The sequence below is a fragment of the Aythya ferina genome, assembly GCF_964211825.1.
Source record: "Aythya ferina genome assembly, chromosome: 5".
NCBI classification, from domain to species: domain Eukaryota; kingdom Metazoa; phylum Chordata; class Aves; order Anseriformes; family Anatidae; genus Aythya; species Aythya ferina.
This window is the reverse complement of record NC_140301.1, coordinates 39,294,621-39,307,878: the sequence shown is the minus strand read 5'-3', so window position 1 is coordinate 39,307,878 and position 13,258 is coordinate 39,294,621. Positions and strand designations below refer to the sequence as shown.

Genomic DNA, 13,258 nt, shown 5'->3' with positions numbered 1-13,258 from the left:
TGTCATAAAGTGGGAGGACAGGATGACTGAGTTCACATCAGAGGGCTTTTCCCTCCCTTTGCTCCTTTCTCCAGCAGGATAGTAAAGACACCGCTTCTGCTTTGCTTGGGTATTTCATTTGGCTTTACTCGGTTTGTGTGTCTCATTCTGACATGCAGCTACAATGGGCTGTTTCCTGCTGGGGTGAGAAGTATTGGCATTTCTTTCTAGCTCTCCGTCAGCAAACTACTTCATCATGCTGGTTACAAGCTTCCCCTTTGTTCCATTCTCGTCCACCTGTTCTGCACTGCTGGGTTGCACTCCCTCAACGCCTGTCTCTTCACTACATCACCCTTGGACTTTTCCCCTCGGCACTGCAGTGTGGGCTTGTTAGCTAAGATCGGCACCTCTCTGCAAGCTCCCCTTCCTGCACGGACTGTTTCCTTCAGAAGTCCCTTCCCCTTTTCTTTCTCTTACTCGGGGGATGCACAGCTCCCAGTACAGGGCTTCCCTTGGAGGACTGGGCTGTGACACGTGCGATTCTCTGTCTGTGGGAACAACAGCTTGTTATTTTAAAGCAGATAGTGTGTGTGAATGAGAGAGCTGATTGAAATGAAAGCCTGCCTGTGCTATGCAGACAACCTGAACCTGACCTGCAGGTGAGGAAAGCTGCAGGGAGGCAGTCACTAGATCTGTGCCCTCAAGGCAAAACCCCTTCCTGCCTGCTGGGAAGCCTCCTGAAGGAAGCAGAGCTAACGGTGAGACCTCTTTATACAATGTCAAACCTTTAGAAGGACTTCTTACCCTTCTAGCATGTGGCAGTAGCTCCTTTGCATTTGAACAGGATGAAAATAAATAAATAAATAAATAAAAAGAGAGAGAGAAAGAAAGAAAAAAAAATAGAGAAAGAAATGGGCACATGCCGTGGTCCCTGCATCTTCCTGGGAAGTGACATCTGCCTGTCAGGTGGGAGGCGGCCCTCACAGGATATCTGGCACCTGGAATAAACACAGCCATAAGAAAACCAAACACCTCACAAACTGCATGCAGATACGCACCAACGATGAAATTGCTCCAAACAGAACTGAGAGTAAGAGCAGGGCGTGGGTTATTGCTGCCTGCATCACTCCTGACAAAGTTTGGTGGTTGCTTCCCTGGAGAGCTGCTGTTTTAAACCACTGAGCGCTGGTGGATTCCAGGGACTGTGGCTGCAAGGAGTTTGTGACAGAGGAAGCAGCTCTACTGACCAAGCATTAGGCAGAAGGGTGAGAGGAACTGCAGGAACTGTCAGGGAGATGGTGAGCAGGAGCTTCAGAGGCTCAAGAGACGGCACTGGGAACAGTTTGGGCAGAGCTGAATGGACTCAACGTGCTGAGCATCAGTGCAATGGAGACCGAGAGGAAAACAAGGTGTTTGGGACATTGTGTGAGTGGGCTGAGAGGAGCCTGGGGCAGGGTGACAGAAACGGCTGAGTTTCTTGGATTCTGCACCGTGACTGTGTGTGGTGCTGTCAGCACACCGGCTGCTCCCCTTGGCTGCTCCCCTACAGCACTGCCCTGAATCTCTGCACAAGGGCAGTGAAGGGCAAACTCAGACCAACCTGAAGGTTTCCCCTCTACCACTGGTCCAGCCTGAAGTCCTCCAGGGACTGCTGACAACATGGGGATCTAGAGCCTCTGGTGTTCGAGGAAGTCTCTGTCTTGGCAGGCAGAGTGGATGGGGTGGAGCTGATAACATATCCCCAGGGGATGTGGCTGAAGTGCTGTTTGGAGTGACTAACCACTTGTCAGGGGGCAGTGGGCAGTTTAATTGCAAGGGAGGAAGCACAGCTTGTTTGGGGCTGAAAAAATCCTCTGGCTAAGCATCTTCCACCACTAAATTCTGCGACATGGTAGGTACAGAGCCATATTGGTCCTGTGATTGCTGAGTCCATAAGTGTAGTTGACGGACTAGGTTTACCTAAAATACCCTTTAAGAAAAAGCTCTTGAAAGATGATTACAGAATTGAGACACCATCATTTAAAACTGCCTAAGGCAAACTTCTTTGAAAATTGCAGCAGTGGAGGGACAGAGAGAGAACCGCGTAGCCCTTGATTGTAGTGTCGTTCCCTCAGGACCCGTTCCCCCTCCCCCTTAGTTTCTCATCTGATATGAGAGAGAGCAGCAGTAAGATTCCTCATCTGTCTTATGAAAATCCGATTCTGAGTGGCTCTGATCAAACCCAGCTGGCTGTCAGCAGCGGTGGCCTTGTGTGGAGGGAGGGAGGCTTCTGAGGAGTTGCTGGATGTGGAAATGTCATGGGTGCCGCCGATCAAAGAGGCATTTTTTAATAAATATATATAAGAAAAAATAAAAAACCGAAGGATTTAGCATAAAAGAAATGTAGTTTGTCTTGTTTTTCCAGCGTTACATGAAGAGGATGAAATAGAATCAGAAACGGCTGCTCCTGAACATACTTCCACAGGAGCATTTGAGAAGCTTCTTTCTCTGCCACACTAAAGCTCTAACACAAAATCACTCATCTCCGGTGTTATTGGGGAGGATTTTGTGCTCCTGAGTTCACCAGACCCTCCCTCGGTACCTCGTGCCTTCTCGTTTGCTGCCCCACCACCTCCTAAGTGTGTCTCAGTGGGGGAATACTGCAAAGGAGCTGGGAACAGCTTTGAAATGAGGAAAACAGATGTTACAGAAAGGAGGGCAGGGACAGTACGCTGTCAGTGGGCTGCTGGTGAGGCTAGGAGGTGTCTGGCCACTGCAGATGCTGATAACCTCAGGAATATGTTGGATGCTGGGTGCTGAGCCTGGCCTCCAGTCCACCTGTCTTCTGCTGCTGGTGAAAACCCCACGCATTATGAGGTTCCTCGTCTTTTCAAGCTGCTGGTGCCTGGTCTTCTTGCACAATACAGCACAGGCTACTGCCTGGTGAAGCCCAGCACAGAGCTCAGAGACTCATCTGACACTGTTCCTTGGTTTGCATCGCAGCAAACCGTTCCTTGGTTTGCTCCTGGCATTGCAGCAGTGTCTCTCTATCTCTCTTCATGCTTCCCAGGGACTGAAACCGAGCAGAGGCTTTGTGGCAGCAGCAAATGTGCCTGACGCCTGCCCCAGCAACGTGTCACATGAGGCGCAAGTCACACTATGCTGAGCAGTCTGAGACAGCAAGGTGCTTTATCAAAGCAAGCGGGATGTCTCGGTGAACCACCTGACCTCCCAGGCAGCCCTCCATCTAGCTGGCAGTATCGTCAGAGCATTGTGGCTGACTTAAAAATGATTTTGTCTGGTGCCTCTGTAAGGTAAGGCTGGAGGGTTGTCACTGCATCTACTGCATGACCCACACACATCCTGTGCCTCCCCTGACAACTGCCCACTGGGTGACTTTTCCCTTCAGCTGCCTAGGTTGTGCTGTTACCGTTCTCTTCTCTAAAGGGCGTTTTGGGGCATGGGACAGGCAGGTTATCCTCTGCTTGTCTCAGCTTTTAAGGCAGCGCCGTAGCAGCTGTGGTACCGCCTGCTTTTTTACCCTGCTGTTTTCATCTCCCTGCTGGCTGATCAGGCACGTACGCTGTTCAGTATCAGCCCGCTGCTAGGGCAGTTTCAATCAGGGAAAGGTATCCCTATGAAATTAATGTCCCAGCGTCCAAAGATGTATTCTTTATCTTCTCCATTTGCCTGCTGCTCTCTTGAGAAAGCTTCCAAGAGGCTTCAAGCTTGTTTGTGTGTTCAGCAGAAGCTGTATGTGTCCCTTGTTCCTTATGTTTTTTTGAAGATTTTTTTTGCCTGTTGCTTTCCACTTTTTTCTTTAAAAAAATCCTTTTTTTTTTTTTTTTTTTAATTCTCCATTTTTCCACTTAGAGAGAAAAAATATTTATTGCATTGAGATGCGCTAATTAAAGCCATTTTCTGGTATTTGGTTACTGAAGTGTTTGATGTCTCTCTGACAAGACCATGAAATGCACGGAGTGTCCACAGGGACAGAATTTGCTGAACACGGTGCTTTGTAAATGAGGGGACACAGTGTCGCAGCAGCTCATGAATATGAAACGCCCATGATGCTACCTCAGTGGACTTGAGAACACAGATGAATCCTGTCATGTGCTAAATGAGACCAATTTCTTTCACTTAACTTCATCTTCAATCAGACCTTCTTCCATTTGCCTGTTTAAAATTCCCCAAACGTGATGCAGAAGGTAACAGCGTTCAGTAAAACAAAGTTTTGCAGCAGCAGAGATATTGTAATTATCTCGTTTTTACATTTTAGGAGCGAGTAACTTAAACTAAAGTTAGTTTCATTCTCATGCCTGCTTAGCGGCAGGGGACTGCCAGCTCCAGAAGCCGCTGCCCTTTTTGTTCTCTGGATGTGGCAATGAACAGAGAGGACAGCTCAGTCCCTGCTGCTGGAATGCCTGCTCTGTGCTGGCCTCTGGAAGGCTCACCTGGCTGGAAGAAGCTGGATCAGATGAAGTGTGATGGAGGCATTCTTTTGGAGGCATTTTGAGGTGTGGCAGGGTTTTGGCTCTTCAAGCAGCTCGGTGAGCAAGTAAGTGGCAGCCACACAGCTGAATAACTGCAGGCCTGACCTGGGACATGCTTTTTACATACACTGATTTATTGCCTTCCCTTGAACAGATTCTGCCTGTCCCCACTTTGTCTCTAACAAAGAATTTGGTTCTGTGGGGCCAGGACCAGATCTTACCATGAGCTTGCAGCACTTTGAGGGACCCAGCCTGCAGGTGTTGCTACTAAACCAAAAATCAGCTCTGCCTGGGAGGGGAAGTGCAACTCCACAACCTGCAGGAGCAATGGGGCTGTAGGGTGGTGCAGGCTCTTCCCTCTCCTGCTTGTCACCTTCTTCCATTGCTGTCAGTAAGTCATTTGGTAAGGGGCAAAAAGGTGCTGGTACTGCATGCACTCTAGCATGAACACACAGAGCCCTGCTTTATGTATGACTTTAAAAATGGCTATTCCTTGTTTATTGTTTGGTGCAGTATATTGCAACTCCCCTGTTAGCCAATAATTGGTCCTGGTGTCTCCTAAGTCTTTGTGGATGCACTGATTTTGGTTTAATTTTTTGACTGTTCACTATTGTTCACCATCACCTAGGAGATAGAGGGGAGTCTGCAATGGTCATCCGGCATTTGGTGCTCAGTATTTTACATCTCTACCATGAGCTGTTGCTGAAGCTAATATCTTGTTTCTTTTTTTGGGTCTGAGAAATCTATGGGGGAAGGCTTTGTTTTATTGTGTTCCCAGTTATTTTGAGCAATAAAGAGAAGCCTCATCCATTTCTCTTTAAGGTGACTGTACACACTGATTGTTTTTTGTTACCCCCTCCACTTTCTATTGCATACACATCTCTTCTGCTTCTAAAGCACTACCTGGCAGGTGTGCCCACCTGTTCTCCCTTCCCTTCAGTTCAAATGAAATTAGGATACTCAGGGGGAGTTGAGTGCTATTTGTAGGAATGTTCTCCCCGTTATCTGTCATATGAAATGGGGATTCAGAGGAGTTCTGCCTGGGGAAGACCATCTGAGGGGGGCTGCATAGGAAGCATTCCTCTATAGCACAGGGCTTGTAGGCCAGCTGGAAAACCAAGGTCAGTAATGTGGTTTGTACCCAGTTTGTTGCCCTATTTTAAATTCTTCACTAGTAGTTCAAGTTTTATTTTAACGTTTCTTACTATTATTATCATATCAGTTTGTTCTGATTTCAAAGTCTGCAGGAAATAATGTGAAAGTGGGGGAAGAAAAGCTGAAGCTGTGAGATTTTCATGTGGTTTCTGAGATTTGCCTACAGTTTTGATAAAAAATAGTTGTTTAAAAATGATATGGAGTCTTCTCTCTTTTCCAAATGCAGCCAAATTATGCAGAAAGAAAAAGAAAAAAGAAAAACCTAAAGCTAGTCTGCAGAGAATCACCTTTTGTTTCCAGGTTTTGAGGCTATCCCTTCTTTTCATGTTCAAAACATTTTGTTTTCGTAATGCCCAGGCCATGAGTTCACTTGCTTGCAGAGATGTGATAGCCATGAAAGTGTTCCCTTTTGCACACAGGCAGCTCCTTGCCATGTAGGTATGTTATGAGATTATTTCTAAAGCTTATGTACATGGGGACTGAATCCAGGCACGGGAGCCTGGCAGTAAATTATGTGGTAAGATTCCCCACCAAAAACACAGGCTTGTCAGTGTTCTGGGGAATGAGCTGAAACCCACACACTCAACAGGAGGGAAAACAGTGGGTCACAGGGCAAAGAACACAGAATGAGAGTTTGTAATGGGGCCTTGTTGTTGGAAAAACCTAAAACCTTTTCCAGCTGAATGTGTGCTGCACTGCAAGGCTGTGAGAACATGGTCCTGTGAAATTTCTGTGGGTACTACTATTACATATATGTAGTCTCACTACACCTAATGGGAATATTAAATAATATGCCTATATTCTTGCAGCACTGTAGCCCATGTGGTACAGCTGACATAGTGCCATGACTTGGCTGTGTTATGAGAAAAAGCTGACTGGAAAAAAAAAAGAGATGTAAACCCTAAGAAGAGTAACAAGAGTGATTAGGGGGCTGGAGACTGAGTGAGGGGGAAAGTTGGCTACTTGCTAATAAAGTGAGAAAGGAGATACTTTGAGAACTGTAAGGAGACAGAAAGGAGAGGGATTGTGGAGATGTGGCACCACAGGAATTGGCAGAGGGAAGGGGAGGTTATGAACAACAAGTGAAATTAAGACCCAGATATTTCAGGCCTGATTTGCTACTGATAGCAGTTAGCTTAGGGAGCTGATATTTTCTTATAATTTGCCATGTTTTTGTTCTGTTTCCTGTCAGTCTGACAGTCCTAAAAGGCATTGCCTCAGCCTAGAAATGGACAAAATCACCTGCACTTTGCAGTAAGAACAATCGTGCAGTTGCCTTTGTTGGAGGGGCTGGAAGGAGCCCCCAGAGCATTTCTACTTTTTCTGTCTGTAGTATTTTCAAAGCGCCTATAAAATATTGGAGCCTTGAATTTCTTTTGGAAAGAATTTCTATGTGATTGCCTGCATTTTGGTAATACAGAGTAGAGGATACTGGGCAAGGTGCTTGGGAATCTCTCCGTGGAATTTGACGGCAATGAGGGAAAATCAGCACTGGCAAATCCAGGACTCTTCAGGAACCTGCAAAAATGGAGGGTGCATCACAGATGAGAACACTAACTACAGTTTTCTCTAGTTCAAAAAGAGATCAACAAAGGCAAAAGAACAGGAAGAAGAGACCCCAAAAAGAGCACTGTGTGAAGAAATTCAGTTTGCTCTGAACACCTTCCACCCTTGTGCTGCCAAAAGAGGAGAAGGATCTGACCCTCTCCTATAGGAAATGCTGCCCGGTGGCTGGGGGTAGTAGCTCTTCATTTCCTTTTGTTTGCTGAGCAGCCTTCGCAGTCTCCCGATGAAAGGGGTGAAATAGATCTGGAGAGACTGGGCTGTTTCTCACCATGGCGAGGCATTTCTTGCACGCACCATCCTGGAGGCCTGTTGCTGCAGTTTTCCTTTAAACGTCTTTGGCAAGTTCGCCGTAGCCAGAAAGCCGCTTTGCAGGCACCTGTTCCTCGGGTGGCTGGGGAGCTCGAAGGCGCAGCTCTGCTGAGATCGTCCAAGCTGTCACCGCCGTTTGCCTCGGCCTGGCTCTCGCTGCAGCCGCCGTCCCACTCAGCCCCTCCACCCGGCAGCCAATTAGTGAGAAATCCCACTGTGTGGCGGCACCGAACGGCCGCGGCGATGAAGCCCGGGCTGACCCATGCCCCGTGCAGCTGGGCCACGGCTGCCTCCCACCCCGGTGAGCCCGGGAGGGGACGGCAGGCAGGAGAGGGCAGCTGAGAGCCTGCGGAGCTCTGACAGGCGGCCGGACAAGGGGCTCTTCAGCAAGACCCTGCCCAGAGCGCCACAGGTGGGGACATCTCTCCAGCTCCTGAATATTCATGGCAGCCTGGGCTGCAGAACTGGGCAAAGGCAGGCCCGGCCGCCTGCTGTGGCCTGGCAGTAACACGGCCCCACGCTGCTGGCAGAGGCAGGAGCAGCCTGCCTGCCCCAGCACTCTGAGGGGTCAGCTTTGTCCCGACCGTGTGTGAGGGAAACCTCTTCCCAGAGCTGACCATCTCCACAGTCTGAGTGCTCAGGGACCACAGAGAACTTAATAGCCTTCAGTCTTGAAAGGAGCTCTGTGCTAGCATATTCTGTCCTTGCTTTGCTCCTCCAGTTACTTTCCTTTTTCTTCCCCTCTCCTTTTTTGCTCTCTCTGTCTCCAAATGTTTACAGAACTTAGACCAAAAAGCATCCAGTGTTCCCCGAGCCTTGCTCTTTTAGCAGGATTCACTGTGCACCCGTTTTTTTTTCTGCTCTCCTCCCTTCTTTTGTTTCTAGCATCCTTTTTCAGGTGGAGTAGCCACAGTCCTCAAGCTGGGAATATCTAGTGACCTTTATCAGCTATTCCGGATTCACACTGGAAAAAATGAAAAGATTTCTGACATTACAACACAGTGCATCTTCCCTAGGCTTTGTATCAGCTGGACCACCTGCACTTCCTTCCTCAGCTATCAGAAAGATCAAAGTCCACTGCACAGTCTGAGACCCAGCCAGCATCCCCTTCAACATGCAGGTTCACATGGCTTCTCCCAGTTTCTGTCCCATGTTTCATTCCTAACAGATTCTAGGAAACTGGTGGCTGAGCTGAGCAAACAATCATGCATAGGAGGCAAGTTGTTGCCAGTCTTAGGATGATGGCAGGTAGGCAGCCAGCTTTTTTCAGCTTTAAGGTTGTCTTCAAATTCAGTCCATGGCTATTGAGTTCTACCCAGCCTGAATTTGCTTCTCTGGTCAGATTTCTTTTGACTCCAAGCATTAAAGCTTTATTACCTTCTTTTTAATATTAAACAATATATTTTTAATCATTGCTAAATAACTGCCTCATGTTTTCCTCTAACAAGAGACAGGCTGTTTCATATCTGTGAAGCAAGGGAGCCTTTGTCTAGTGAGAGGAGAGCACAACACTTCCCACTTACAGCTGCTGCTTTCTCTTGTTGCAGACATTCCTGTGATCCCCGACTTGGAGGAAGTCCAGGAGGAAGATCTGGCCATGCAAGTGGCAGCTCCCCCCAGGTAAAAGCACTGCCAGGTGCTCTGGAGGCTCTCATCTGCAGTGCGAAATGGCTGGTTGAAATTAAACTCCATTTCATCTCATGTGCTGTGGATGTCGGTGGCATGGCCATTCAGCAGCAATCGATGCCATGTGTTGTGACAGTGGGGCTCCAGGCTGAACAGGGGAAACTTCGTTCCTACTACACAGAGATAGAAATTACTGCATGTTCTCTCTATATATACAAAAAGTACATTAGAGCAACACATTTGATATTGCAAAATGTAAGTGAAAAGTTAGGAGTTGCTTGATTTAAGGTTGCATGTATAACAAATGCCTCCGGTACACACATATTTTCATGCACATTTTGATTACACACTGTTTTGCCCTCCACAGGATAGCCTTCTCACTCAAGCGCCTGGTTAATTTGCAAAGTCCAATCCTGTTTGAAGGTGTTATCACAGTCAGTGATAACTCTTAGGACACCAGTCAGTTAAAAAAAAAATAAAATGGAAGTTTGGCGTTTTTTATCTTAAAAGTATCAGGAAATTCTTCTTTCTCCTATTGGGCCTATGGCCAAGATCATGGCCTAGGATTTCTGTCGAGCCTTGTCTGGAGAGGTGGATATCTTCCTCCTGACCACAGATGCCTCTCTTACAAGTATGGAGTGGGTATTGTAATTAAATAGCTGTTAATATAATTAAATGATGCTTTACAATAGTGAAGCAAAAATGACTTTTTCTCTCACCAGAGTTCATTTATTTGTTTTCTCGCTTTTGTATAATCCCATCTGTTCTTCCTGTATCCACAGTCACTCTGCAATAGAAGACAAGTAATTTTCAGGGGCAAACATGAACAGAAGATAAATTAATACAGGTCTCAGGATTGCATAACCTGCAAAGGGAAGCATGGCATGCCAGTATATTGCCTTCCTACCCCCTGACCATCTTTGGAGCCTACATTTTAAGAAATTGTATTTGATAGCTGTTACTCAGCTCAGACATGGAAATTTCAATGTCCCTACTGTTCCAAAGCTTGTATGGTGAGGCTCTTAGGGGATGCTTTACATGCTGGGAAGCTAGGAGAGTCATTTTGGCTGTTATTTTCTGGGTATGTATGTTTGAATGTTTTGTACCTTCCTGTTTTCCTTTTGGCCCTTGCAGCTAGTTTGTGGATTTCCTCTCTGGCATGCCGGCTTCTCGAAAGGAATCCTCACACCCTTTTTTATGCATCTATACAACCCAGCACACAGATTTGTCAATGACCGTTCATTTGCTGAATGAGATGAGGTCAATGTCCACAGACAGAAGCACAAGTGTCCATGTTGGGTGATGAATATGGGCGCTTGAGACGGGTGTCCCCAGACTCCTGTTCAAGCCACCGTTCTCCTCAAATGTGATTCCACACTTACCCAGGCTTGTGTTTTGCCTATTTCTGATTGCAGTGTGCAGGTGAACCGAGTGATGACCTACCATGACCTGGACAAAGATCTGATGAAGTTTGCAGCCTTTCAGACTCTGGTAAGTGGTTGTTGCTGTGGGGTGACCAGTGCAACTTCCTCTCCTTCAGTTCTCCTTCATCCTCAGCAGTGATACTCAGCTGCATAAAATGCACAGCTTATGATCCAAACACCTTCTGGTCTGCCTGCAAATCTTTTCCTTTCTGCAAGGTGTTTTTCAGGTTTCCTAGTGCCTGCAGATAATGTGGGTATAGTATCTGTTGCTCATATGAGGCACCTTGTATGAGGTCCTGTTCTAGATAAGGCTTATATCGCTTATGGGGCAAAATATTGTGTCTATATCTCTAGCAACACCATCTCAGGTGAAATGATGCTTTCTCTGTGTCTGTAAGACTGACTGTGTGTGTTTTCATAGGATGGCGAGGTTGACCTGAAGCTTCTCACCAAAGTTTTGGCTCCAGAACATGAACTACGAGAGGTGAGACTTTTCTGTAAACACCAGTAAGATAAAAGCTTCTTATATTTCTCAGGTTGTACTCTGAAATTAGGCCTCTGTTGGTGCGATGGGGGAGAGAGGTGTGAGGAGGAGCCTGTGAAAAGAAGCTTGTTAAAGTTGATGGAGGTCTGTTTTCCCCAGCAGATTATTTTAAAGGTTTATAGGTGTTTCTGTGTGTGTGATTGACCTCCTTCAGTCTGAAAGAGCTAGTAAGGAGCATGTGAAGAGCCTAGTACTGCCACAGATCCCTAGAGAAACAGTGCTTTGTTGTATGGTCTTGGTAGCCACCATACTCTCCAGGTGTTTCTGCAGAGTGGTACAGAAGAACCAGGCAGACAGCATTTAGGGTTGGGGCAGAGGGCAATTTTAAATCAGGACAGAAGAACCTTGGAACAAATGGACAGGCAGAAGCTTGGGACTTGAAACAAAGGATTTCTGCAGCCCAGAACTGCAGATGCTTCAGTAGGCATGTAGAAGGGTGGAAGATTTTTATGGCTCCTCCTTGTACTCTGCCTGAGAGTATCTAAGATTAACAATACCAAAAATGTGTCCTTTACTGGATTTGAGAACATGCATCATTCTGTCAAAATCTTTAAATTGTAGCATGGATTTACCTTTCATTCTCACTAAGGTTCCTATCCTAGCCAACAAAGTCTTTGCCTTCCATGGCAGGGGCATCATTCAGAGCCAGTCACTAGTTTGGGAGTCATCAGTAATGTTACAGCATGTTTAATCTTTTTCTTTTTGGTAGGATGATGTCACCTGGGATTGGGACCATCTCTTCACGGAGGTATCCTCAGAACTAGTGACTGAGTGGGAGCTGGGACAGTCTGAGAGAGAGGACCACATCAGTCTGCCCTAGAGCACTGGCACACCAGACATCTCCTCTTACACATGTTCACTGTAAATATTTTATCACATTAATTTTCTATTCATTTGTTTGTATTTGAGAATTAATTTCAGACTGGAAATAATATAGGAAATAATAAAATAGGAGCTTGCTCCATAGGAAAACCAGGCTCAGGAGGAGTTTTGGATATTTGTAATGAGACTCTTTGTTCTCCAAAGAGATGAAGAATTCCAAACACGACAAAATATTTACTTATGAGCAGTCATTTCCACCTCACTGCAGCACCTTTGCAGATAACTGCAGCAGTCAATCTTTCTTCAACCAAAATTTCAGCCTCTCTGGGGGACCATGAATGGAGTGTGGTTTTCTGTGATAGCTATCAGAGGAACTTAGGTTGATACAATTTGTTTGCCTAGGACATCAAGATCATCATCTGCCCACAACAGGTGCCACACATTGTCAGGAGATGTGCTTTACATTTCATCCTGCAGCCTCCAGCCATCCCGTGCTAGTTTAACCTTTCCCCTGGGACATCACCTCTGTATTGACTTGGAGGAAACAGCATCACCGATTAAACTGCCACCACTGCTTCTTCTAGCACCTCTTTTTCCCTTGAGGAATCCCAGCCAAGGGCTGACCAGGCCCAACCTACTTTGCTTTTGCAATCAGATGAGATCACAGCTTGGAAGGAGACAGCTCCAGGCAATAGGTAGTTTGCAAAGATAATACCATTTATTCCACACGTGAAAGAACGAAGCCTGCTGCTCTGAAACAAGGTAACTCCCCGGTGTGTGTTTCCTTGGAACCAAGTAACCCACTCTCATTGTCACCTAAAAAAAATCCATTTAGCTGTTAATGCCCTGTCCCCATAGAACTGTGGTCATTATTTGCAGGAAACAGTAATATTACTTCTAAGCCAATGTCCTTCAAAGCCTTGTCCCACTGGAGGATCTTGCTGTATACTTCTGGGGGCAGTGCAGGTGCTGGGAGGAAGGCTTATTGTGTTGCTTTTCTTAGCTTGTTTGGTCAGTCTAATGGAGTGCTCCATTCTTATTCTTGCACCGAGAGCAGGACAGCTGAGTACTCTGAAAAATTTCAGATCAGAGTTGATAGGCCAAAAAAAAAATCTACCAGCAAGAGAGAAGCAACTGGGTCCCAGTCTGGGACCAACAAAACAGGAGAAGGATCATCTGTCTCAAGGAGATGCTAAGTTTGGTAAAATCAAGAAATCTCCCCTCTAAGTAGAAAATTAGGTGAGAGAGAAGCTTTGGGTTCAGTGTGTGGACGATAGTCCTGAAATCTTTCCATGAGCAGAGAAATTTGTTTTGTTATGAAAAGAAACTTCCCAGCTGGGCCAATGTCTCTTTTTCACTGA

General features: G+C 46.3%; 1 protein-coding gene across 5 annotated transcripts in view; it reads left to right on the top strand.

Moving 5' to 3' along the window:
* IFT43 (intraflagellar transport 43) overlaps positions 1–12,062 on the top strand; it is a 48,241-nt gene extending 36,179 nt beyond the window's left edge. For all 5 annotated transcript variants that reach the window (XM_084519589.1, XM_084519590.1, XM_084519592.1 and 2 more), the window contains 4 exons: positions 9,029–9,101; positions 10,523–10,598; positions 10,953–11,015; positions 11,785–12,062. In XM_084519589.1, the coding sequence (XP_084375715.1) occupies positions 9,029–9,101; positions 10,523–10,598; positions 10,953–11,015; positions 11,785–11,895 (323 nt within the window). In that variant the 3' untranslated portion in view covers positions 11,896–12,062. The remainder of the gene's footprint in view (positions 1–9,028; positions 9,102–10,522; positions 10,599–10,952; positions 11,016–11,784) is intronic.
* The last annotated feature ends 1,196 nt before the right edge of the window (positions 12,063–13,258 follow it).